Here is a 27,381-nt window from a genome sequence, read left to right as displayed (position 1 = left end):
GAAGAATAAACATATATTCATCAGTCTCAAGAGTGTAGCAAGCTGTTGGAATCCATACATGTCAAAAGGGTTAACCTAGTTGACTCTTCTCTCTATCCCCTCTGAAGAGGGGAAAAAAAATTATCTTTAAGATGTTTTTTTGTTTTCTTTTGGTAAGGCTTCCTCAGAGATAGGCGCTAGCTTCTAAAGCGAAGAGAAGAGGAGAAACTGAAGTGACAACAACACAATGCGAATTCATTTTCGAGATTGACAACGCAATACGGATGAAAAGGAGCAGGGAGATAAAGTTGTTCAGCTTGTCTGTGCTTCACCGAGGGAAACAGGAGGAGAGGGAGCAGGGAGGCAGTCTGGAGTACGCCCTGTGCACAGCAACTGTTCAATAGTCTTTCCTTCTCAGTTGGAGCTCTTCCTGTTAAGTGGACTGGGCGGGACCACATTGCTATACCAGCTCTTTCTTCACTGTTTCTCTTTTGCATTGCTGCACCAAAAGAATTGTCAACTGGTATGATTTCAGTGCAGTTTTTGTTAATGACAATGCAGAATGCCGAAAGAAACTGTAGTGCTCTAACCTGTAGTTTTTTCTGAGTGTAAAGAAAGGAAATGTTCAAAAATGTGTCCTAATGCCGCGTTCAGCTGCGTGGCGAACTGAGAGGCCAGACATGCTTTTCGGATACAGGCTGACCATCAACGGAGTGGATGACAGCAGCGGTGACCTTAGGGTTTCACACGGCAGATGGTTCAGGTAGGCCTGTTCACACACGCTGAGAGGCACCCGCTACCCAGCCATGCATTCTCCATCCCTCTCCATTTCATGGGCTTCCGCTTTTCGGTTCATAATTAAAACAGCTCTATCTACTGCCAGAATTGATCTACCTTCAATCAATTGACTGCGTTTTACAGCTGAAGCACAATGCACAACTATCCTACCAGTAAGGTATGGGGGGTTAGTATTTCTGGAAACAGACTAAATGTATTTTTCTCCTCCAAGAGACAGCTAATAAATAGTACAACAGATATAGAGAAGAAGCTGTAATCGGACCAGGATGGACAGGGTACATTGTGAACAAACTACAGATTGACAACCAATTAGAGCAAACCATGTCTTCTCATCTTCCCTCTACAGTCAAGGTGTGTGTGTGTGTCTGTGTTTTGTGTGTGTGTTTTTGTTCATGTGCACTGGCCAGACTGTTTTAATCAGCTGTCTTCTGCTTGACAACACATCATATTATGTCAGATACTGTGACTAAGTGTCCTTGATCAAATAAGTGTTACATAAACACCTGACAAACGGTACATTTTTACAAACAGAATATATTTCTAACTCTTACATAAAAACATCAATTAAAAAGAGTAATCTGTCTGTGCTGTCTTTTCCTGGTATGTGGGATCAAGTAAAGGCTATACATGTGTAGCCTACCAAAGAGTAAAAACAGATAAATGGTTAAATCCCTCTCTAACGGTCTCTGGCATAGAGAAAATACAAATAATGATACCCATAAAAACAGAAGAAATGTCAATGCTTGTGGGTGCACACACGAGAACACCTTTATTCTAATTCATATTCTTATCTCTTCCACTCTGATTTACTCTAAATCGTACCTGCTAACCCCCAGATAATGGCTTACCTACTGCCTCCCCGTGTACAAAGAACCACCTACGTGTCTTGGTATGTCAGTGAATTTCATAGTACACCATTCCATTAAACAAGCTGATATATATTATATTTAAGTTGCTAGACAAATATATATTTGTAGACAGATTATACAGTAATATAAAGTTGTAAGTAGACAGCCCTACATAAAGACAGCCTTAGCGCACAATTGCACACAAAGTGTGTCATCTTACGAGGGGGTGTAGTAGTAACGACAGTGTCGTATAACACAATCCTAAATCATACATTTGTGATTTGTTATCAGTTCAATGTCCCACCACAACATAATACGTGCTGCTAATCAGTCCATCCGTTCCGTCCTGTCCGAAGCACATCGACCGACGTTACTGCGTCACTTTTCCGTTTCAACCTCACTGATGGCACTCAGGAAAGCCACATCCCTACAGAGATTTCAGTTATACCACCTAAGATGATGTTCAGGTCTGTGTGTGTGTGTGGAGGAGGGGGGGTGTATCCGTTCATTAAAACATTAGCATACGTAAATTATTAGGGGATTGTGATTTTTGAAAGGCAAGCGCAACTTCATTCACCGCAACGCATTTATCCATTAAACTTCTCATTGCGCATAAACCACAATTTTTTCCGATGCGCATCATTTCAACACGCTCGAAAGAATGAATGGAAAAACGATTGCGGACATATTTTCCATAAATCCATGGATTAACATCCATGCATTCCATACTGCTCTGCCTCAACTGCGTTGGTTGTTGAAAAGAGATGAGCTTGTCTTATAAACCAACCTTTAATGAAAGGTCTCTCATTAATCACCTCAACAGACACCATGAGTTTCGATATCAAAGACAGTTCGGTTACAAATGTGTAAAAATAGGTAAAATATATGAAGAGAAAGTCTACATAAAGCTTATTATCACAACCTTCAATTGGGCACAACCTCTGTCGCAAATTGGGAATTGAAGTGCATATAAAAACAAATTAAGGATAGATGAAGTGCATGTCTGTGCATTTCCTTGACAATATGCTCTTACCGTGCCTTAGATGATAATAAAAACGCGATGATACCCTTCAAGTCCTGCCATTGAAAGTGTAAGTCGTTAAAAAATTCGCACAATTGTCTTTATCCACTTGATTTTGTCCTTACGCACAGAGCGACATGCATTTGCCTATCTCCTCAAACAGTCAGATGAGAAAGAAACGTGAACCATAATAATGTTTCCGCATAACTCCAATTAAAATGTTCTTTTGAAAAGTCGCTCGGTTGTTGAGCCGTGAATGGCTAGAATCCGTGTATTCTAACGATATAGCAGGAGAAAAGAACAGGCTCCGTGTTTGGTATCCAGATGACTGTCCCTTTACACAGGCACAACGCGTCTCCTTGTGCAGTTGCTACATCACGTCCAAAGAGCCCAGAGGCAAAACGCAGTTGAGTATCCAGGATATTTAAGGAAAGTTTGGGGAAACTCCAAAGTCAAAAAATCACAAAAAAGTATTTGCTTTTCTTACAGACCGCTCTGCAAATATGACAAACCAATTTCCAGCACTGCCTGGGAGAAATGCGGGTACGGCCAGTCAAGGTAGAAGGCGAGAGACTGGTGAGAAGAAAAACTCGGATCTGGATTGCTTCTCACACCGTATACTCGGGCTCCCCCTACCAGTAAACATGAGACAAAGGGCCACCAACATCATCGCCCTCGATTGGCTAACTGCTGTAATGCATGCTTACAGTGTGTGACTGTTAAGTCAAAGTCAGGCAACTTCTCTGCAGGTAGTATGGCTGAAAATGCGGTGGCTGTATTCAGTTCTCATTGAAAGTCACATTTTCCTAAATAAGAACTGGCAGCTTTGTTACCCCTTTACATTGAAATGTAAATACAAAAAGGAAAATGTCAAGATATTGATTGTGACTGAAAAAGCCAACACAGTGTTTCTAAAAGACACATGACAGCACAATTCCTTCATATACAAATAAACATGTTTAATAGCAGAAGTGAGATGATTAACTTAATGTTTTCATGTGTCAGAGACCACAGCAATTATCAATTTGACTGCATGAGTATTTCTTTTGGTGCATGGGGAGAATGTAGGTTTAACACTAATTGTTTAATTATTTTAAAAGCTATTTAAAAAAAACAAAAAACAGTACCTAACAACTCCAGTAAGCTCAAGAGGAACAGACAACACAGGTTCAAGGATGGCTAGATCTGGAAATTAGTTTGGTGTCTAGAGAGAGGTAAAGAGTTAAGTTTTACTGCACAGCATACTGGAATAAATCCCCAAACTGAAGCCTGATGTTTTGGTTCCTCTAGGGCAATTCAGAATGATGACTTTATACTAAGGAATGTGTTTGCTTTTATGATTGTGCTTTGTGTCCGTGTAGTGCATTTTATCCCTATTCTCATGTTTTATGTATATTCTGTTTTACTATTTATACTGGTTGTGTGTTATGAGTTGATATGTGATGTGTAATATACAATAATATTATTATATTGCATGGTAGTGTAGCCTACATGACATGAGTAACAATTATTTAAAATGTATTTATTTATTTAAAAGTGCTGTAGAATAACACTTTGCTGGCCAAGAACTATCTAGCCTCCCAATACAAGAAAATAATGTTATTTTTGTGATGTCATTCCACAAATTCATGGATGCCACAGGGCAAGGACATCTTGTTTTCAAATATGGGTGGGACAGCTTTTTTAATAACTAAGGATTACATACATTACATATCATATTAAAAAGAGGGGGGGGGGGGTTGGCAGAAATGGGAATGGGACATGTCACACCCACCAATAATGAGTTTTCAACAGTGGGATGATAATACTAATCTTCAAAGTGGCTTTGAATCTTAAACTCAACATAATTCACAATGGAAGAGGTGAAACATGAACAAATAAAAGTTTACCTACTAACCAACCAAAGTCAACAAACCTACGTGAATCATCATAACACACAGACAATTCAATAAAACAAATCTGTAATCTAGGTTCTCTCAAATCAAATCAATTCTCCATTTTATTAGCCTGACAACCAATCAATGAATCGCTTTGAACATTACGTTAAACCTTTGCATACTTTGACTTTGTTGAGGAAGTACTTTCCTCATAATCATTCAGGGACACCTTGAACCTGAAGCAGGTCAGGGTTTTTTCCAATCGGTGCTTTTGGGAAGCAAGATGAAGTGTTATCTCTCTGCGGCACTGCTTGCCATACTGCCCGAATGTAAATGGATTTCTGCAGGTACAGCACTGACCAAAGCTTCATGTCATTACTGTACACTGCCTGCCAAGCTTAGCGAGCATCTGTATGGATAACCTATATCCTTTGTAATATCCTGCTGCCGTGACTAGAATGTTGACAACATGGCGTGATGACTACCTCCCGCCCAAACTCCAAGAGTAATGACTGGAATGCCAAAATATCAACACCTGTGATAGGATCTTTATTACTCTCATTCCAGAGTTTTCACTGGGATTAACGCACCATCTAAAATGTCAAAATGATGACAGGCCATGAGGTGTTATTGTTATGCTCCTATACCCCAGAATCCTGGATTTGAAATGTTTGTGTTTTTCATTGCTTCTCAATTAATTGCTTTTTGTGATAGGACCTTCGGTGAACAAGAAGCTTGCATGTGGCACCAGACTTCAGGGAATTACTGAATGGACTTTAATTCCTATTCAGAAGGCTTGCTGTTCAATTCCATTCTTGAATGGACTCTAAAAGCGTTTCCACTTCACATTCTGTATTTCAGAAGAAGAAAAAAACGGAAAACAGCAGGCTGTCTGTCTTCAGTTTTGTAAATGCTATTGAAGAGGTGCAATCCAATTTTCAGTCACTTGCAAACATGGTCATTGAGTTTCTGGACAACATATATAATGTTGTGTGTGTCACTGCCAAATCCGGCTGCCAACAATGGATTTACTCAACACAGACAGTTAAGCACCTGAGACATAGTAATTGAACATCATAAAGTAATACATGAGACCATTAAACTGCTGTGCACAAATTCAACATGCTGCTCTGAAAGTCTACTTGCCAAGTGTAAAGCTGTTTAGGAAAATTAAGGCTTATGGGGGAAAGTTTTTATGTGAAGTGAATCCAATAAAATCTGAGAAGGTCCCAGTTATTCTTGCAAGCAAGATGGGGAATTATTACATCACCAAAGTGTTGACACTTTAATATGCAGTACTGTTGAGAGAGCTTTTGTGCCTCAATAAGCTTGTCTTATGTTCAACATAATGCAAATGTTTCCATGTTCTTCGTTTTTGCACATGCCTTACACTGGAACATGTTCGGTTGTGATTGAAAGCTTACAAAACATTTTAGTAATACTATTTAAAAAGACACCGTTTATAGATATGAAAACAATTATGACTAGTAAACCCATGCTGACTGGTGAGAACCGTCAAGAGATAGTCTGCTGCCTCTAAAAAGTTGGAATAGTGATTGGTTTACCTTGTTTTTGCTGCCATGCCTTGCCACCAGATGACCATGAAAACTGTAAACCTTCATGGAGCTGACTGTCCATTGTCCAAAGATGGAAAATAAGAAAACGGGAAGGATGTCAGTGACATACAGACACCAAACTATTATTAATTTATTTTAACTTTGTGTTCAGTCATAATCATCTTCAATCATGGATCTAATGAAAATGTCAATTATGAATTAAGATGAGCACATTAGTTAGCATACTATTTATGAATGAATAATTACACAACAAAAACACTTTAATTTGAGTTTGTTCATGATTAGTTTGATAATGCCAATACTGTAGGTACTATCACTGAAACTAAATTTGGGAGTTTTATGATCCGTTTTAAGATAGCCAGCCTAACAAGCTATCACTAACTGTTTTTACAGACAGTCTAGCTAGTTGTTTAACTACGTTACAACTTCATTAGACCAATGTCATGATTCATACATGAGTTCGATTTAAACCTGTAACTGTTCTAGCGACTCAATTGATTACCTTTGTTAACCAATTGTTGTATGCTACCAGACCATCGCCAGTTTAGTTGCCACACGCCAATAAGCATATTTTGTCGAACTCCACCTTGAATGTTCTGCTGATTTGTTTAGCTGACGCCGGGGCACCATAATGTCACGTGCAGTTAAACCAGGACAGATTATGCATGTGTATAAATGTAGCATATTTCAGAGGTCCAAATACAATTGGTCTTGAAAGTAATTTTATGAGGGCCTCATTCCATAGTACTAATAACTATCGATGAAGAGGTGTATCTTTTCCATATATTTTACACATCATGATGCTCAGGGTCAATTAACTTCCTCATCCACATCTTAGTTTGTTTCATATTCTTTCTGGACACGAACAGTTACACAGTAGTTTACTACTTTTGAGTTGCAGGTTCTCGGACAGTTTATTTCACTAACCAGGAAAATGTGGAGGATCACCGGATGAACTGACAAGTGTCAACAAGCTGTCTGGTATCAACGCAACTCAAGCACCAACACGAAATGTTTAACTTTCAAACACGTCCAACAGAAAATACAATCTACTGTACAGAAAAGATTTATTGTCAAATGTGGCTACCATGTGAAACGATGCAAACCTTTTCCATTAGCAGGGCTCTCAAGTCTCACGCATTTGCCGCGTGAGACTCACGCATTTTAACCAATTCACACGCTCTCACGCAACACCTTGTATTTCTTACGCTGTATTTCTTACGCTGAGGGATAACTGCTCTCGCTATAACTTAACACACCCGGTCTGCAGGATAGCATAAAGTACCCAAACGTTGACATATGGTAATCTCTGGCCAAACTTTTGATAAAACTTAAGAGCCCTGTCCACAAGTCTCCGACGACGACCGTCTTTAGTGTGTGAATCCTTGACGTGCCTAGGCCAATTTGTAAAAGTAATTTTTTTATTAATTCATAAATTGATGTCAAAGGAAACTGCCATCAGTAGCCTATTATTTCAAGGATACAGATGCACAACCCAAGTCAGATATGCTACTGAATCACAAGGCTATTTGCAAGGTAAAAAGAGACTTTGTCCCTGCGGGCATTTGATACATTTAACTTTGAGTAACAGCTCTCGCTCATATCCAATTTGATAAGCTTGGCACATTGGGACCTGGAATTGAGCACATAATCCTATAAACAGGACGCAGACAAAAGATCTTCATTTTATCAGTACAGTGTGTCCTTTTTCAAGGTGTTTTCTTCAGTCAAAATCCATGAGCACATGATACAGCCTCATATTTGCATGCTCAACATCAGACGCTTGATGCACGCTGGCTGCGGTACTTGGCTTCTCCCTGGATCTGATGTGTGTGTGTGTGTCTGCGTGCATGTGTGTGTTGTGTGTAACTAGGAGAGGTTAATATTGATGTACTTTAGCAAAGCAACTCCCCTCTCATGAATGAGATATTTTCACATAGTAAGGGTTTTGCACCGTCAATGACATCGGGCACATTATATGCAAATGTACTACTGACATAACATTTTCAATTATTTCACACCACACTGATAGACCACAAAACACAATGAATTATATCGGCCCTGTTTGGTTAGCTTACACGTTAAGCAGTGTTATTTTGTAGTTATTTACATTGGCTTGCAATTTTTTTCCCTGATTAGCAAACCTAAATACATTTAGCGATACCGTCGTTACAAACTCTTACACAGGCATACCAATGTAACAAACAATGTGATCAAATAGCCTACGTCTCAAGAAGGCAGGAACAGTAGCCATAATGTCACAGGAAAGTCAATGATCATCCCTTGAATTCTCTCTGAATATCATTAAGCTATGGGAATGACTGAAGTCCTTTAATCACTTGGTAGCCTACTGAGAGGGAGAGAGCAACACTTGAGATGATTCAGTTGTAGTTTACAGCCAGCAGACTGCACTCCAGGCCTAATTGTCATGGTATCCACCAAGCGGCGCTTGTGACCTCGCTATAAACCCCGGCAGTCCACTATATAGGCGGTCCCAGTTCAACTCGGTGCCGCTAGTGCTGAAAATGTCTATAGAAGATCAGGTTACGTGACGCCCCATCTTTAAGCCAGAGTCTGTGCGCCGTTAGCTGGAGAAGAACGAGAAAGGATATGTCCCGTGTCCGCAGGATATAAGGGTCAACGCATATGTGAGTTTCTACATGTTTCAAATTATCTTTGTAATACACTTCATAGTTGGAGTGCAGTTTACTATTTCGGATACAAATGTAACACCGAGTGCGGTTTTCCAAGCTACAATGTTGCTAATTGGCTACATCTAGGCGCCTGTCACGTCGGCCCGTGCAAGTGTTTGTAAATCAGGCTTGTTTGTGCCTTATCATTCATTCTGTATTTAAATATTCTACATTTCAGCATGAACATGCATTTTTCGGTGGTTAATCTCATAGCCTGTTCAAACATGATAAAACTTAACGTCGCCTCTCTAAAAGCATCGGAAGCCTGTTGCTTCAGCGTCCCATGGATGAGATGGAGTAGGAGGAGTTGAGAAAAGCGGATTGTAGCTGTGCCTTTCTGAAAGCTAGCTTTAGGATAGCTTTTTTTTTATAAACGTGAAAGCCGTCTTATATGGGTACTCTATATGTTTCAAATCTGCGATCAATAATGGTTAATTGATCACAGTTCTGTGTTATGTGGTCGCTGGATCCTATTGTTTATCTGGAAAGCCGTCCCTAACCTCCATTATGGCCAAACTCACTGTTGACTGTAGCCTAGCCTGTCTATAGCCTACTTATTCAACAAAAATCGAGACCTCATATATTTTTGTTTTGCCATGTTAGATATAAATTATATATGATATTCAAAATAATAATAATAAATGAGACAATGGCTAGTTGTTTGCCTGGTACTTGATATTTAACAATAGGCTACCCTATGAAGAGAATTGGCTTCCCTAATTATCAAGAAACGTCTCTGCCAAATATATTTGTAACTAATGAACGAGAGTAATGAAGTTTGCACTTCTGCCTTGCAACACGCCTTCAAAGGCAGCAGTCTAGTGTGTTTGTGAGGCACAGTGTGCTGGTAATTATTGTAACCTATGGGACTTTCTCAATGTTTTGGAATGGATATGAATGTGCCAAGCCAACAAAATTATAACTCAGTGTTTATTAATAAACTAACATTTTATCCACAGCCACTAACAACACATATGTTATGTGCTTAATATAAGATTAGAAGACTAATGAGCCCATATTGATCTGTGTTTCCAATACAGACTAATTCGAAACGACAAATATACCCCCATCAGCAATACATGAAACTATGTTCTCAATTGTGAATCCATCATGAAGTTGTTACTGAAACGTGCTGTGTCAAACAATGGAAGCTTTCCAATTAAACCTGGAGATATCAACCACAGTCTTTACTCGACGCACAATATGCCATTGCCTGCCAAACATATCACATAGCCAGTGCCAAAGTCAATTAAGAGTCCCAGGAATGGCAATGGACAGATGTTAATCCTTCAATAAGAGCATTAGTCAAATACAAAAGCACCCAACAACCTTGATGTGAATGTGACCAGTAATAGCTTAATAATAATAATAAATTGTATTTGTATTGCACTTTATATTTAAAACAATCTCAGAGTGCTACAAAGCATATAGTAATACACATATATAATCAATTATTAAAATTAAAAAACGATCAAGGTCAATAAATAATTAAAAGCAAAACCTATAATACACATTTAGTCAAAAACTTTTTTTCAAGATATGCTTTTAGGTTTACTTTAAAAACCTCTGTTGTCTGGGGGGCCCTAAGATAGTCGGGGAGGGCATTCCACAGCCTAGGCACAGCAGACGAAAAGGCCCTACCACTCATGATGCAGAGCTTGCTTCTGGGGGCTTTAAGGGTGTGTATATGGTTGCAGACCGGAGGGTGCTTAGATGTTACGGTACAACACACAGTAGCAAGTCTTGTTGTTATATTTAGTCACAAGTGATTTAGAGATGGAAGGGTTTCAGATAAAGGTAGAATGTTGTATGGTTTGTCTGCTGACTTTGACACTGGCAACTGTTTTGTGTAAATAGAGATGGCAAGCTACAAAATATGCTAAGAGCACTTTTTTTTAAAGTCAAAGTGAACTAGAGGGGAAACTGTGGAAAAGTGAGTATACAATGATTTACGCAAAGGTTCTGCATAGCATGGTGGAACATTAGCTTCCTTGTTCATTGAAGGAAGTGACACATACAGTATTTCTATTTCACAGGCTGTGACTAAGGGAATCCGAACACTCGCAATTAACTGGCACGTTGCATTTGCCTGAAGGATACAAGATGATTGAGTCAATGGGTAAGTCATCAGTCAGTTACATTTAGATTTCGAATATATAAAGACTTTTGCCTTTTGCAGATATTTTGTTGTTGTTGACCTTTTCATTCACATTTGAAAACTATGCCTAAGTCTCATAGATCTAAAATATATGGCAAAAGTGATACATTTCCCCTAAAATTATACAAACATTACTATGAATACTGAATCTAGCTGATGGTCAATTTGAAAGTGTACCAGTTCAATGCCCTACCCCCCTTCCTATAGCAATAACAAAAGGGCAAGAAGCTATCACAAACAGGCTTCTTCCGGAGACAGCCTATCAGGCAAGCAAACACACTCTAATGAGATTCCTCATTCTTCGTGCCTCATCGACACACAGCTCAAGTCACCCTGAAAGACCCCCGTTCTCTTTAGGGACCCTCCTGTTGACTTGTTTACAGCCTCTGTTCAAAAAGAGTGGGCTTCTTGGAGCATCCCCAAAAAAAAGATGTTCGGACCTTGTGCACGCCCTATTAGGTGTTAGTCACAGTCTGCAAGCTTCAGAAATGGCCTCGTCCTTATCCAGATGAAGCAAGCCCATCCTCACTAACAAGCCACTCTGAAGAGGCAAGCAGGATTGTGTTGCTTGACTGTGGAGCTTAGGTAAGGTCTAGCAAGCAAACACAGTTGGGCAGGGGGAGGGCTTCCTATTTCGGTTTCCTTGATGGAGCTAAAAGGCTAAAGTGGAACCATTGTTATTCTGAGAGAGAACATCTCCTTGATTTGATATTTTTGCTCATTGGCTGAAAAGCCCAGAGCGGCATGATTCTGATATTCCAGGCTCTGTTAAGCAGCGGTCGACCTTAGCTAAACCTCATTGCAATGCAACGCACGGTTTACCTCAGCTTTTTTTCCCTCTCTCTCTCTCTCTCTCTCTCTCTCTCTCTCTCTCTCTCTCTCTCTCTCTCTCTCTCTCTCTCTCTCTCTCTCTCTCTCTCTCTTTCTTTCTTTCTTTTGTTAACTGTCTCTCTTTCTCCCTCTACCTATCCATAAATCTGTTACAATACTACTTTTACAATTAGCAAACATGTTAAGTCTTGTGGGTGTTGATGTGGCATATAATACCAAGATAATATCGATCAAAAACAGTCTATAACCTGGCCCACAAAATATATTCCAAAATCACTTCATTCCAAAATCAAAAACAGTAAAAAAAACAAAATAAACAAAGTCAGCCTATCTGGAAGCATAAATGAGCATCACAACAACCTTGGTCATTGAATGTATTGTGATAAGAATCCTATTTCTCACCATCCCTACCAAAAATCCTGTGGTACTACTATAATTTCTCTTTGTCTCTCTTTCTTTCTCTCGCTGTCTCATCCTTTCTTTCTCTCTGTCTCTGTCTCTCTCTCTCTTGCTCTCTCTCTTTTACCCTCTCTCTGTCTCTCTGTCTCAACCTCTCTTTCACCCTCTGTCCCTCTCTCTCTCCCCCCACTGGCCGGCCCACGCTGTCACTGAAATATGCAACGATTTGCAGATACCCAGCGTGCCTTGCAGGCGGTGGAGCGGCTCCAGGCGAAGCTAAGGGAGCGTGGGGAGGTACCCACCGAGGAGAAACTCAGCCTGCTCAAGTCTGTTCTCCAGAGCCCGCTGTTCCACCAGATCCTGGCCCTGCAGAAGTCTGTCCAGCACCTCAAGGACCAGGTGGGACAGCTCCTCTCTGCTCGTGTCGGTTACACCTTCTCTCCTTGCCTGCATACTGTCTCTGTAATACAAGTGTCAATCATCCCAACCTGACCTAGCCCGGTTTTTGTTTTTTGGTTCTAAGCGGTGATCGTATTTTTGTAAGTTTTTGTTATGTGAATATAGAAATGATTATTTTCAAAGCTAAATCTCAGATTCTTTCTTTCTTCGATACAATTGGCTTGATATAAATGTACATGTACATATATTTAACACTGACTGTGCCCCTTCAGAAATTGTAATAATCTCATAGGATAGTTCTGCTCCTTGACCTTCAAGGAAATTGCATCTTACTGTAGTCTCTAGTAGAATCTTATTGAATTATTCTCTACTTGGGCTGCCGTCCAGACAAACCTAGATTATCCCTCTCCTCTCCTAGACCATGAATGGTTATGATCATATTGCAGTCAGGGTTCATATCAGCAGACTTAATAAGGTTATATAAGCAGACACGGGCCGCCAGAACCAGATATTCTTCTCGGTTTATGCTGGCCCACGGCAAAATGTTGCATTCTTCAGCCCGAGCAGAGCCGTTTGGGTCAGAGTGGATGTGTGTGAAGGGGCTGGGGAGTGCTTGAGACACAGAAGGAAGGTATGTTAGCTATGCAGTGGGAGGCAAGGATGATGGAACCTTTTTTTTGGGGGGTGGGCCGGGTGGAATTTCAGATGATAAAATACCAGCTGGAATCTTCTGTGCTTATCCTTATTTCAGTAGCGTCACATTCCTATGTGACATGGTGACGTCTGGAGTTTGTGATTGAGAAGTATGTGTGTGTGTGTGTGTGTGTTGGTGTGATAGTTTGTTTGTGTCAGTTATATCGTTTGTGTGTGTAGTTGTGTGTGTGTGTGTGTGTGGATGGGGAGTATACTTTCCTTTGTTCAAAGAAGATCTTTCAAGAGTCAGAACTATTTTGATATAACCAAGTATTAGCTCACAAAGACCTACATTTATTAGGTCACAGCATTTAAAATGTGTGCAACAAAGTTCAGAACAGAGTTTTTTGCAATGTCAGGAAATTTGCTGGCCACCGAAGGTGGAACAAATCTATTGAAAAAATGCAGTTTGTTTTTGGGAGACCATAGGCAGACTGTAGTCAGTCTTCTGTCTGTAGCCCCTGTGACAGGGCCTAGCAGGGCTCACGTCGCTATGGCGACGAGGCCTTTTTTGTGAAGAGGGGGAGGCCGCCGCTATGTGAAGTGGGGCAGAAACAATTTCTCAAATGTTCAAGAACCAAACTGGAACTCTAATCCTCTTAGCCATTGAGGCTAACAAAGCTTATGAACAGGACAGCTTCTTGAGCGCTACGCTAACCTAGTCTGGACCCACTGGGTTTTGTTGACAAAAGCTAAACATAACCACTTATGGCTCACTGGAAGGTGTTTGTTACAATTTGGAACACAAATCCCTGAACTTGTGTGCCTTACTGATTATATCTCAATGCAAGTTCAAAAGGACAATCTGAAAGTGGCCAGATTTTTAAATGAAGTGTTTATTAAATGTTTGTCATGCATTGCCTATTCTCCTGGATCGCATTCAAACTAATCATAAACATAACACCCCCAGCAAATATGATCCCCAACCACAATTTTATACAGTGCCTAATTCATGTAATTCATTAGTCACACAAACCGAGTCAGTGCTGCAATTAAACTGGTATCATATCAATGCATCCAGATGGCGGGCGATGTGTTCCGCCATGATGGAAATATTGCATTGGAAGCACAATCATTGTTGGAACATCAGCTAGAAGCCATTATCTCTCCAGGATTAGACTGCTATAGATCCAACTAATCGCTGTTGGATAACGAGCTATCCTGCTTCAACGCTTTTAGTCTGCGACTTATGCAAGATTTCAGGAATTAGATGAATTAGCCCCTTTGTTCGTGTTTACAGAGTTGATATATTTGAAAAGTGATGTTTGAAGCAAATATGACGTCTGTCCTACTTTTTCCTCAATGTCAACTGTCTTCAGAATTGAATGAAATAACCTTTGTCATTTTGGATCCAAATTAGAAATGTAGTCCTTCATGATTTGATGAAGGACTTCATTTATTGATTATATTCTATTTGTGACAACAGGGAGGTGTCCCATCCTCTCTTGGAAATGAGCTGAGCGAGCCCTACACAATCAAACCCAACGGTGGCCATCTTGCTTACCCAGAAGTCTCCACTGTCCTGCAGATCAATGGAAAACCTTCCCCCGAGGAGTTTGAGCACATCATTCGCTCCATGGCTCAGGTATCAACCAATCCAAGATCTGGAAATGTCTGCGAGCCATACACATAGTCTGAGAACCACCACAGTCTGAGCATCACTTGCAGAGCCAACAGTAAAATAAGTTACTAGTTTTTTGTTTATTGTTATATTATGTTTCAAAGCACTCCATTGCGAGATTTGCCTCTAACAGGAAGATCTTTTCTGAATGTCCAGACTATAGATTCTGAATCTTCCCTATCAGCCCTGGATTTACCCTTAGCAAGTCTTGTTTGACACAAACTATATATCTGAAAACACTCAGAGACAAGTTGTACTCTACACTCTGCGCACTCCACTCACTTGACTGACTTCAAATAGACTTCTGAAGCAGTATGTCTTTGATGCTGCCTTGAGGGGCTGAAAACTGACTGTGTGTGTGTGTGTGTGTGTCGATGTGTGTGTGTGCGGATGTATGCGTGTATGCGTGGATGACTATGTACATGTTTGTGCTTGCATATATGCTTGTATGTGTCTGTGTGTGTCTGCATGTGTGTCTGCGTGTGTGTGTGTGTGTGTGTGTGTGTGTCTGCGTGTGTGTCTGCGTGTGTGTGTGTGTGTCTGCATGTGTGTCTGCGTGTGTGTGTGTGTGTGTCTGACAGGGCCGCTACGTGACCCACATGGAGCTGTTGAAGCCGGTGTCAGGGGGGCTGGGTTTCAGTGTGGTGGGCCTGAGGAGTGAGAACCGGGGAGAGCTGGGGATCTTTGTCCAGGAGATCCAGCCTGGCAGCGTGGCTCACTGGTAGGGACGCGTGGAGAAAAGGAGGGGAAAATGTCCTCAAGAAGGGGTTTGAAATACCTTGGATCTCGAACTGAACTAACTTGAATTGAATTTGGGATCCAAGGTATTTAACCTTTATACGTATCTGAGCAAAGTGTAACCATATCATAATGTAGCTATATCTATCTGGTAACTATCTAACAGTTTAGCAAGAACACATCTGTAAACTGTGTAATGTGTAGTAATGTAATGGTCGTAGATTACAGGGCGTATTTGTGATTACGGAATTCAAACCACAGCCAAACATTAGATGACGGCATTCTTACTGACTCAGAGCTGCCATTCTTGGATTTAAACAAACCACAGAAACCTCTTCTTCATACTTTTCCACCACCTCCCCCTCCATTTCATCCACCCCCTATCCAACCCCCACCTCCCCCTGCCCCCCTCCCCAGCGACGGGAAGCTGAAGGAGGCGGACCAGATCTTGGCCATCAACGGCCAGCCCCTAGACCTGACGGTGACCCACCAGCAGGCTATAGGCATCCTGCAGCGGGCCTCGGCCAGCGTCCAGCTGACCGTGGCCAGGGGCCCCATCCCCCAGCTGGCCAGCCCCGTGGTGTCCAGGACCCCCTCGGCCGCCAGCACCCTGTCGGCTCACTCTAGCGCCGTGAGGAACCCCACACACACACACATACATACACACGTGTAGACACGCAGGTGGTTATTCAATTCCAATCCAGTTATCTTTGTGTGGAATTGTGTATTTCTGGTGTCTGAAGTTGAGCTCCCTGTGTGTGCTCACTGTAGTGTGGGGAGAGTACACACACGCTTGCATGCACACACACACACACACACACACACACACAGACAGACACACACTGTCACACAAACAAATAACACAATCATACAGACGCACACTGATTCGCTACCCCATCGTGATGGTGTCTCTCTCTCCCATGGGATGCAGTATCACGCATGGATGGTCTGACAGAGCACACTCTCTCTCTCTCTCTCTCTCTCTCTCTCTCTCTCTCTCTCTCTCTCTCTCTCTCTCTCTCTCTCTCTCTCTCTTCTCTCTCTCTCTCTCTCTCTCTCTCTCTCTCTCTCTCTCTCTCTCTCTCTCTCTCTCTGTCACACACACACACACACACACACAGGGCCAATCCAGCAGGTTGCCTATCTCACGCGCAAAGAACACCCACCCAGATCCACACCACACTGCTCAAAACCCCCTTTCCACACAGCATGACATCCATTAGCTATCACTGTGCTCTCAAATCACCTTTGATGCACCATTAGTCCTGGTGCCCATCCTAAGCGGTGCCTGTTTGCCACCTATCCCTGTCTGGTGTCCCCCAGGCCTTCTGGCAACACGTGGAGACCATCGAACTGGTCAACGACGGCACAGGCCTGGGGTTCGGCATCGTGGGAGGAAAGACCACCGGGGTCATCGTCAAAACCATCCTGCCCGGAGGAATCGCTGACCAGGTAAGCTGCCGGACTCGCCGCTGTAATCGGGAAGATCAGGAGTTTATTATTATTTCTTTTTTCTTCATTCTATTTTCTCTTTCAATTGTTGTTTTATTCTGGTTGAGTCTGCACAGTAGGTGTGAAATTACAGCCTAACAAGCAGTAACAAGATGGTTGTGCGTGAGTGACAGGAATCTACCTCCTCACTGGTTGGTCGGTTTTCAGAATAGAAAGGATGCCACTTAGAGATGCCGGCACCCAATAATTAGGTGGGCCTAGTCAGCGCTCAAGTCAACCACATATTCATCAGAGCAGTACCTCTTGCCTCTCTGTGTGTGTGTGTGTGGATACAGAGTTTTGTTTACCTCAGGCCAACACCATACTCCGCTCACCTCAGCATCTGGTCAAAGAGATGTGGTGCTGTACAGAGACCTGCGAGAGCCTAAATAATGCATACCTATAAGAAGCGTACATCTGTAGTATGTGTATGTTAGCGCTAGGAAGGAATTTCATCAGGTAAAGACATTGGTAATGCAGTATCCCAGTAATGCAGTCCCAGTGGGGGTGGAGTGGCTTACTGGAATAAAAAACAATAATTATAGTCATATAAATATGGTCTCTATAGCTATATAGCGAGCTTAAACACTTTATATTTTCACAGCTATTTCTTTTTTCAAAATGCCAGATAAATGACTGACTTCGGCATTGGTTTTAAAACCCCTATTAGATCCCATTCAGCCCTTAGGCAAGTGTGTTGCTTGTGACCAAGTGAACAACCAAGCCTGATTAGTGGGAAGGCCTCGATTAAAATCTCCTTGGCATCACCGTAGTCCACCACTGACTCGCACAACAGCCTCGACGTTGACGGCTATCGCCCTCTGGTGAAACTCGCGATGCGGGGCGGGGGGTGAGGTGCCCCCCCCCCCCCACTCGTGTCCGCCTCCTGTAACGTTCCCCCTCCCCCGACCTCCAGGACGGCCGCCTGCGCAGCGGGGACCACATCCTGAAGATCGGGGACACGGAGCTGCTGGGGATGGGCAGCGAGCAGGTGGCCCAGGTCCTGCGGCTGTGTGGCAACCGGGTGAAGCTGGTCATCACCAGGGGGCCCTCCGACGACCCGGCGGCGCCCGTGGCGCTGCCCACGCTCGCCGAGCAACAGGTGAGACGACGGTTTGGCGCTGACGGTCCCGAGGACAGCTTACGAGGGGCCCAGCGGGAGATGTTTGAGAGGACTTTTCGGGGGGGGGGGGGGGGCAGATAAGAGGGCGTTCTGCGTTTTAGAGGACGCGTTTGGACTGGCGTAGATGTCGGACGTCTTCTTCTGTGGTTTTTGCCTCGCTCCCGAAGCCAGGAGGTTTCTCTCAGACTTTGTTCTTCAGTTCCGAGTCTGAAGACTCTGTGACTCAGCCCCCCATGAGAGCCGTTGTTTTCTGCTGACTGCATCCATTAAGTGCTTACAACTGTGTTTTCCCTCTCGTTATCAACCCCCCAGCCCTATGTACATATGAATCACCCCCAGGACTCTAACTCTTAGTGTTCCTTTCTCTGCTGACACCTCCCCCATGTGATATCTTTGCATTTAATGCGCGCATTACTCATCTGAACCTTTGGTTGACGGGGAGGAAATGTAGGTGTGGAATGTGGCGAGGTGTTGGGAGCAGTGTGTGGAAGGAGGGGAATGAGGCCCCAAAGACTCGCACTCCTTTTTGTCTCGTCAGCGTCGGCCATCTTGGTGACCGACTCACTTGTGTCCCCGCAGGGCTATGAGGAAGAGGAGGACGATGCTTTTGATGTGGAGCTGACCAAGAACGCCCAGGGCTTGGGGATTACCATCGCCGGCTATGTGGGGGATAAGAACTCTGGTGAGAAAACATGTTGATATTTATACCTGACAGTTTATGACATTTGATATTTTTAAGTAGCCTGAATGAGGTGATAATGTTCAGGTATTGGTTCAAGTTGGTTGGTTCAAGTATTATTAGGTTGACTCAATATGAATAATTTATTTAAGTGTTATCATTTGGTATCTTCTTTCCGGTAGAATGCCTGTTAATGACATTTGATCAATAATGACAGATTCCTGTTTACGTACCATAGTTTGGAAATAAAAGTGTGAACCTTTGCGGATATGTAGTTGTTTTAAAATTCTGTTAGAACTTTCTGGACAACTTCAAAGGTTAGTCTAAAACCATTTGGATGTCAGTGCATTAACAGAGCTTTGCAAATGCTGTCTCGACCAAGGGAAACTCATTCAAGACCTCCACTCCCTCGTCCTGTCACAATGTCTTTGGACTGATGTGACAGATTCCTGTCTTCCCTTATGACATGGTGGCCTGCTGCTACTCATGTTCAGACTCATTTTGTGTCTTGAAACCATCGAAAAGCCACACAGTTAAATTTATTCCACAGAAATATTAACCAATCATGTACAATAAACGACACAGCTCATTTGCACAAGTATTCAAGTGAATAATTTAGTAATAATTATTAACACATCACCACACATCATAGAACATAGATTGGAAAAATGTAAGCTTGCATTCATCAGACACTTTAATCCATGCAAAAACTATGGGAGTATTCAAAGCATACTTTTAGAATGACAGTAAATGTATTAGATTATATGTGTACTTGTGATTAATAGACACATTGCCATTTTATCCAATAGCAGTTAATTTTTGTTATTCCTTTACTTTTATAAACCTGTAGATGTGATGCTGATTTCTGGGTTTCACACCTGTTGCCATTGTGTGTTATTACTTTGCAGAGCCGTCTGGTATCTTTGTGAAGAGCATAACTAAAGACAGTGCCGTAGAGCAGGATGGAAGGATTCACGTTGGAGACCAGATCATAGCTGTAAGTGATTCCAAAACCCAGAAATTATTTGAATCTATCAAATCATTTTAGAGGCTGAATTGTTTTAGCATAATACATTTAGATAATGTTGGGGAACAATGCAAATTGCATATTTGAATAATTTAGCCATTATTGTGAAGAAAAAAAGTCTTTTAATTACTGTAAGTTTATCTACATTAATCAGAATTACCTTACAGAATAAGTTAATGTAATCTCTTAATTATGTGTGTATGTTTAAAAAATTATTTTAAAAAGTATTTTTTAAATAATTGTTTTATAAATGGTTTTAGGGGTAAATTAGATTAATAATACAACAATAAATAATAATATAATGCCTAACAACTGCATAAATTAAAATTATTACAATAAAGGGCGAGTATTTTGAGCATTCTATTCAGTTGGAGAAATGGAAGTTATCCAATCCCATCCTAGTCCCCAAGATTGGATGACTTCCATGTGGATGATCTCCCCCTGCAGGTGGACGGGATGAACATCCAGGGCTTCACCAACCAGCAGGCCGTGGAGGTGCTGCGTCACACGGGCCAGACTGTGCTCCTGAAGCTGGTGAGGCGGGGCTTCCGGCCGGAGGAGATCCCCCCAGCCATGGCCCCCAGCGCCATGGTCCTCCCATCCGCCGTGGCCCTCCCATCCGCCATGGCCCCCAGCGCCCTGGTCCTACCCCCAGCCATGGCCCCCAGCACCCTGGTCCTTCCCCCCGCCCCCGAGGCCAGGGACCTCACTCTGGAGAGGGTGAACGCGGAGATCGCTCAAGGTACCTGGGAGATGAGAAACACATCTCACGGAGTTTGGTATATTGGTGAAGTACTATTTTGTGAACATTAGGTGATTAAAACTTTGTGTGATTGTGTTTAATTATGTCCCAACTGTATTGTAATACATGAATTGAAAGCTGGCAGTACTGTATACTGTACCACTACACACACATAGGTGTCCCAACAGTACCAGAGGTCTGGACCTGGGACTGGACTGAGCCAAGAGCAGACCTGGGACTAGACCACTGCTGGGGAAGGGGTCTAGTTCAGAGACTTGGACTGGATTGAGACAGGGACTATGACTGGGCTGGGTCAGAGACAGTGGCGGCTCCCTTCTACTTAGCCCCTTCCCACAACCACCGCTGGATTTATATTTAGAGCCCAACCCTCCACCCTGCCTCAGGCCCTTGAACCTCCTGCAGCCTGTAATAGAGTCCTGCCCCATGAGAAGTAAACACAAGCACAGTAAACACACAACACACAGACCCTGAGAACAGAGAACATGTTCAGAGCTCAGAGACGGATCTCGACATGTATGCGTGTGTGTGAGAGAGAGAAAGAGAGAGCGCGTGTTCTCAGTGTGTGTTCTGAAGCTGGGGTCTATTGTCTGTTTCCGTGAGTGCAGAGGAGAAGCAGTTCCAGGCGAGCAGTGGAGGATCTCATGCTGTCCTGCCCAAGGATCAGCTGATAGAAGACAGAGACGGTAGGAGACTTAACCCTAGTGACCTGGGATCTGTTACTAACTGCACCACTGGAGATAGTGGATAAGAATCCAGTCCATGTGGCGCATGGCTGGCTAGACCGGTTGAACTGTGTTCCTTGCTACAAAAAAAAAAAGCGTAAAAGTGTGTGAAACAGTGCAATCAATTTTTTTGGGGGGGTTCTTATCTAGGTACATGTTTACCTAGGCACTAGGTGAGATGTTTGGTTGTTGTCATAGAAAAAATTTACGTTTACGGAATGTTTTGAAGGAGTCAAGCTCACAGCGGAGGAAGAGGAGGAGCTGATGAACAAATGGCAGAACATTCTGGGCCCCAGCAATGAAGTAGTTGTAAGTAAACAAAAGCGTGAAACGACAGAACGGGCATACATCTGTGCGGTTGTAAACCTCCCAGTAGAACCACATTCCCATAATTGAATCTGCACTATTCTACATCAAATCACTCAAAGAGAGGTCGTAGGCATTGTTCCGGAAGCTTTCCTCCTGTCAAACGTCCAAAAGCTGGACGGAGTTCTCGTTTCCTTGCCAACTGGTCTTCCCTGCTCCAGGTGGCCCAGGTGGAGAAGTTCAGTGAGAGCAGTGGGCTGGGCGTGAGCCTGGAGGCCAGCGCTGGACACCACTACATCCGCTCCGTGCTGCCCGAGGGCCCCGTAGGCCGCTGTGGGAAGCTCTTCAGCGGGGACGAACTGCTCGAGGTGAGAGGCTCACTTCACCTCACTCTCGGACAGCACAGAAGAAATGTCAATGATATGGGCGCATAGAAAGTGAGAATGAAGTTTCACCAAGGATTCACAGGGGGGGGGGGGTCACCGGGATTGCGTTCATCAACAACATTAGTATAATTATCCTCTCCATAATTGCCTATATTTTCCTTGTGCTGTGAGAGCTGTATTTGAGCACGGACGTGCTTCTGCAGAGCTGTAATTACCGTACATCGCCACCTCTCTCCGCCCAGGTCAACGGGATCTCTCTGATTGGCGAGACCCACAAGGAAGTGATCAGCATTCTGAAGGAGCTTCCTGTTCGTGTTTACATGGCCTGCTGCAGGCCAGCCCCTCTCTTGCAGAGTGACATTGACTCTGGACAATCGGGACTGGAGGCCCTGCCCACGGAACCTAGCATAGAGGTATTTAATTCGCTGTCCTAGGAATGTTACGGGTTCTGACTTTTAAATTGCTGTCTAATGTATGCATAGATATTCTCACAAATAAATTGCAACGGCAATGCACTCTATCAAGATTGGAATTTGCCAGCTTTACCTGACAAAGTGCAGTGTAAACAGCTTTTCCCCAGATCTTGATATATACTGCTGAATATGATTGAAGGACTATTTCCTCGTCCTCCCTCTCCTCCTCCCCCTCCTCCACCTCTTACTCCTCTTCCTCCTTCCACCCCAAATCCTGTCTTTCCCCATGTCCCTCCTCTCCCTTTTCATCCTCATCCTCTTCTTCCCCATCCCCCTCCTAACCCCCCCCCCCCCCCCCCACCTCCCCATGCACCCTCATTATCTCAGCACAGTCATTTCAGTGCTCCAATGGCCGTCCAGATGGTCAATGACGAGGGATAAAGACTTAGTGATAAGCAGGGCACGCTGACATCTTTATTAACGTCCATGCATCTGAAGCTACCCCTCAGGTACAGGTCACACAGTACTTGCTAGGCAGTCCACAGAATTAGCCTTCAAAAGGGCACCCAAGCCCTGCTTTAGGCTTGGGGGAGAGAAGGAAAAACACTACATGCAGTGCATCGAGCAACCTCGAGATTCCCTTTCATCTCCTGCCAATGAGAACGGACCTGGCGTTCGCAGCAGCCTATGGGCTCTCGGGTAAGGAAACAGAGGTATGCGTGCGCAGCGCTGAGGACGCTGGTTTCTGGGCTCCGCAGATGCAAGGAGACCCCGTCGGCTTTCTGGTTCCCGGAGATTCCGAGGGGTTGGAGGCGGCGGAGGCAGGGGACAGACATGTGACGACGGAGGAGCCGCTGGGATCTCCTCTGGCCATGTGGGAGACGGAGATACAGGACATTGAGCTGGAGAAGGGCGAGGACGGACTGGGATTCAGCATCCTGGACTACCAGGTGGGGATTCTGAGAGGGGTTGAGGGGTGAGGGAGTGGATCTTGGCGGGGGTGTCGAATGTGCCCTTGCATGATTGCATTTTGCTCAATGTTAATAGGTGTGTTCGACATTGACTGCGGCTGCATGAAGCTACCGGCGAGAGTTGCCGCTTGCAGTCGGGGAAGAGTTAAAAACGCCTCTTTAAAGTCGGACATTCCTGCTTCTCGTGGTTTGCTGCGTTGACGTCAGTCATGGCCGATCAAGCGCTGTTTGCTTACTTTACTTTATTTATAATTAAACTTAGTATTTCCATTAGTGAAGAGGCAGACTAAAACCCTTTCTTCAACAATTTTTTTATTCAATTAAACAGTTTGGTCCGTATTTGAGCATTGGCGAAACTGAAAGTGTCAGAATAATTACAAAACACGCGTCAAAGTTGTCGTGTGTGAGTCTGGCCAATCATGAAATAGCTGTGTCGTCATTAGAACCCGTGCAGTTGCTCTTGAGAAAATGCGCTCGGCTACACAGCCGGCAGTTCTCGAATCGATCTCACGGTACTTTGATGGCTACGTCACAGCGACCTAGCCTCGGCGCCGTCTCAAGTCGGACAAAAAGTCTAACCAGAATTCACTGTTTCAAGTCAGCCGCCTGCAGCCGGCTGCAGCGCTGCATGAAGTCAGTCCATGTCGAACGCACCTACTTTTTTCGTTCTTGGGGAAGGATGTTGTCATCTGAGCTTATGGAGCTACTGGAAGGGTGTGTTCATGAACATCCATGACAACTTTATGAATGTTGATGTATCATTCAGAACATCCTTCATAACATATTTACCTCAGTTTGATACAGATTTTAAAAGTAAAAGTCATTGAATATAAACAACAAAATGCAAGTAAAAGGGGTAGTAAAATGATTGGTTGATTATATTGTACATAATGTCTAACACCTTACTACTAAATTTATATTTCGGACACAACTGGTGTTCTGCCACACCACTGCCAAGTTTGTGTGTGTGTGTGTATTTCTGATTGCTTGTCTGTGTGTGTGCGCATGTGTGGTATGTTTGTTGGAGGGCAAAAAGACACACAGAGAGATGATCAGTGTGCTTTTATATTTTGAAAAAGACTTCATGCTGAACTTATGGGCCATGAATATACAGTAGGGATGAGTTACAGAGGCTAAGTGTTACAGAGGGTAGCCCTCTGGGAAATGTAGTTTGGAGTGTGAGATATACACACTTTCCATCGACAAGAGATTGCTTTACATGCATAATTTACAATGCAAAGAGACTTTATAAACAAAGATATGGCAATCTGAGAGTGTCTCAGAATTAAGTTCTCATGTGCGTCCACCTGACTGACACTGTCATAGGACCCGACGGATCCGGCTAAGACGGTGATCGTGATTCGCTCGTTGGTGCCAGTGGGGGTGGCGGAGATTGACGGCAGGCTGTTGCCGGGAGACCGGCTCATGTTCGTCAACAGCACCAACCTGGAGAACGCAAGTCTGGAGGACGCCGTCCAGGCACTGAAAGGGGCCGACATCGGCAAGGTCCGAATAGGAGTGGCCAAGCCGTTGCCAGTAAGGAAAACTATCATGATATTGTCTCGTGATGAGACTTGTGTGTGTTGGTGTATTCATTCATGAAAGCATATCTAGGAGTGCCTTTACTCACGTGTGTGTGCCTGCTGTCCGATAATGAGGGCTCACCTTACTGATGGCCTGCATTTTTCATGCTGAGAAGACAGTGGAGTTAGCTACGTGCTGACACACACACAGCTCCCAGCTGCCTGCAAGCACCAAAACCGTCAGGCCCCTTTTGCTTTGATATAGCTTTTTTATTGAATTCTGAACGCACTTGGACTCCTTATACTTAAAGGCACTGAGGGCACCTGTCAAAATATTGGTTAGTTCAACAAAATATTTATGACCCCCAGGCACCTGGGTTGTGCGTGTGTGTCTGTGTGTTTGTGTGTGTTATCTGTGAAAATTGGAAGCATTCTTTCAGGTTTAGTGGTACATTTCTCATGTATTGGACTTGGCCATTGGATTATGCTCTGGGAAGGCCTCTGAGATGTCGAGGTTGATGCAGGTCGGGTGGATTACACGGTTTCCGGAATCCTCTGAGGAGCTATCATGCAGGCTTCAGAATGTGTTTTGGGGGGTATTTCGTTCGTATTGCTTCTCAAAATTGAGTCCAACAGGCGTAATCCTTCAATACTTTCAAAATCTCTCTCTCCCTCTCTCTCTCTCTCCTTCTTTCTTTTTTTCTTTCTTTCTCTCTCTTTCTCCCCCCTCTCTCTCTCTGTCTCTCTGTCTCTCTGTCTCTCTGTCTCTGTCTCTCTCTCTCTCTCTCTCTCTCTCTCTCTCTCTGTCCGCCCTCACTCACCCACTGTATTTCTCTCTATCTCTCAGCGGACAGTAAGATGTAATCAACATCAAAAGATTCTTCGAAAGTATAGTATATGGCAGTATATGGCAACATTGCCAGATATTTTCTTTCCACAGTCCATTTAAATTCAAGCAACCGAGAAAAAACAATTTCCTGGCAATTGAGCAAGGTTTCTTAGGCGGACGATTTCACGATTAGTGGTCATAGGACTGTAAAAATGGCGAAACGTAATACCCCTTTTGCTACTAACAAACTGACCTGATTCACTACCATTCACATTTTGCACAATGTCGACCAGGAGACAATCTGAATCCCTTTATTCATCCAGGGAATTTCTGCATATTTTCTACTCACGGCCCTGTCTCCACAGTCCTACGATGAAGAGGACAGTCCATCGTCATCCTCGGCCATGCGTGCTCTTATCTTTGCCACTTTGCTAGTGAAAGAGAGGGAGGAGTCAGCTGACAGCTTCCTCTTCCGAGCAGAGCCGGCATTGGTTAGTCAATCCTCAAAGAAAAGTGGCAGAAACCAATCACAAATTAGGGACGATAAAGAACAAAACCGTACTATGTACGGAAATTGTGTTGATTGGGCGAATCGGTTATCTGGGAACATCATAACCATTTAGAGCAATGAAGTATTATCTGAAATGTTCCAACCCTGATTTTTTGGTGGAGGTCAGAACGACATTGACAATTCTCACTCATCGGCACTTAAACAGCCATCCTTGATTGGAGAGCTTACCGCCATTAACAGCACTGGACCTAACCATAGAATTAATCATCATTTCACCATGTGACGCAGATTGACTCCAACGATGTGGACTTGTCCGAAGACAGAGTGTTTGAGCATCGCTTCTCGGGAGAGGAAGACGACACATACCAGGCGTCCATGATTGCCCTCCATGGAAGCACCTGCAGCTCTGACCCAGACTACCAGATCACCCTGCACTCCTCCACGCCCAAGGTAGGACACAATGACGGCCCTGTCCCCGTACCTCAGTAGAGAAACACCCAAATCATCCCCCTTTGAGAACTATCTCACCTTGATGTCTAGCTCCAGTCTTTGGAAAGTCACCAGAACAGCTGTTCCTTTCCATCCTGGAGAGACCTCATGTCAAAAATGTGCTGAATCATTGACCCCCATTACAACTGCTTACTGGTGCTACAGCTTAGCTTTTAGCTGAACAGCTGTACTATGACCATGTGTTCGTGTTTAAATGATGTACTGCTTATGTTGATCACCAGTTGGTCAGCTGATGTTTCGTGTGAGTTTTGATGGATGGTGTAATGGTGTTGATGTCAGGTTTTGCTCTACCTCGGTGCCTCCCTGTAGCCCAGTGTCGCATCCCTGAGCCAATCCCCCAACGCTCTTACGTGAACTTTTAGTGTTCTTTAGATGAGATCCCTCTCCTAGCTTCAGGTAATTCAGCACACTTACAGTTCTAGTTTCACCCTACAGGAATGAAACGGCCCATTGGCTGCTTTACTTCACCTCTCAGCAGTTCTGCCCGTCTCACAT

The 27,381-nt window shown here is 43.6% G+C and overlaps 2 protein-coding genes across 7 annotated transcripts in view; one reads left to right on the top strand and one right to left on the bottom strand.

Moving 5' to 3' along the window:
* The window catches only part of LOC134010125 (adhesion G protein-coupled receptor L3-like), a 166,214-nt gene extending 163,000 nt beyond the window's left edge, over positions 1-3,214 (bottom strand). The window contains exon 1 of the mRNA XM_062449992.1: positions 2,659-3,214. The gene's annotated coding sequence lies outside the window, so the exon portion shown is untranslated. The remainder of the gene's footprint in view (positions 1-2,658) is intronic.
* Positions 3,215-8,602: 5,388 nt separating this feature from the next.
* The window catches only part of LOC134009512 (multiple PDZ domain protein), a 42,347-nt gene continuing 23,568 nt past the window's right edge, over positions 8,603-27,381 (top strand). For 5 of the 6 annotated variants that reach the window (XM_062449007.1, XM_062449003.1, XM_062449004.1 and 2 more), the window contains exons 1-19: positions 8,603-8,748; positions 10,830-10,912; positions 12,414-12,580; positions 14,700-14,858; positions 15,476-15,615; positions 16,050-16,263; positions 16,956-17,084; positions 18,040-18,225; positions 18,826-18,928; positions 19,834-19,922; positions 20,400-20,694; positions 21,321-21,398; positions 21,667-21,746; positions 21,965-22,111; positions 22,372-22,542; positions 23,301-23,492; positions 24,840-25,049; positions 26,231-26,356; positions 26,665-26,826. In XM_062449007.1, coding sequence (XP_062304991.1) covers positions 10,897-10,912; positions 12,414-12,580; positions 14,700-14,858; positions 15,476-15,615; positions 16,050-16,263; positions 16,956-17,084; positions 18,040-18,225; positions 18,826-18,928; positions 19,834-19,922; positions 20,400-20,694; positions 21,321-21,398; positions 21,667-21,746; positions 21,965-22,111; positions 22,372-22,542; positions 23,301-23,492; positions 24,840-25,049; positions 26,231-26,356; positions 26,665-26,826 — 2,664 coding nt within the window. In that variant the 5' untranslated portion in view covers positions 8,603-8,748; positions 10,830-10,896. The remainder of the gene's footprint in view (positions 8,749-10,829; positions 10,913-12,413; positions 12,581-14,699; positions 14,859-15,475; positions 15,616-16,049; positions 16,264-16,955; positions 17,085-18,039; positions 18,226-18,825; positions 18,929-19,833; positions 19,923-20,399; positions 20,695-21,320; positions 21,399-21,666; positions 21,747-21,964; positions 22,112-22,371; positions 22,543-23,300; positions 23,493-24,839; positions 25,050-26,230; positions 26,357-26,664; positions 26,827-27,381) is intronic. The other variant, XM_062449006.1, reaches the window with a different exon arrangement.

This window comes from Osmerus eperlanus, chromosome 23, assembly GCF_963692335.1.
Source record: "Osmerus eperlanus chromosome 23, fOsmEpe2.1, whole genome shotgun sequence".
In the NCBI taxonomy this organism is placed as follows: domain Eukaryota; kingdom Metazoa; phylum Chordata; class Actinopteri; order Osmeriformes; family Osmeridae; genus Osmerus; species Osmerus eperlanus.
This window is presented reverse-complemented; position numbering and strand designations above follow the sequence as displayed.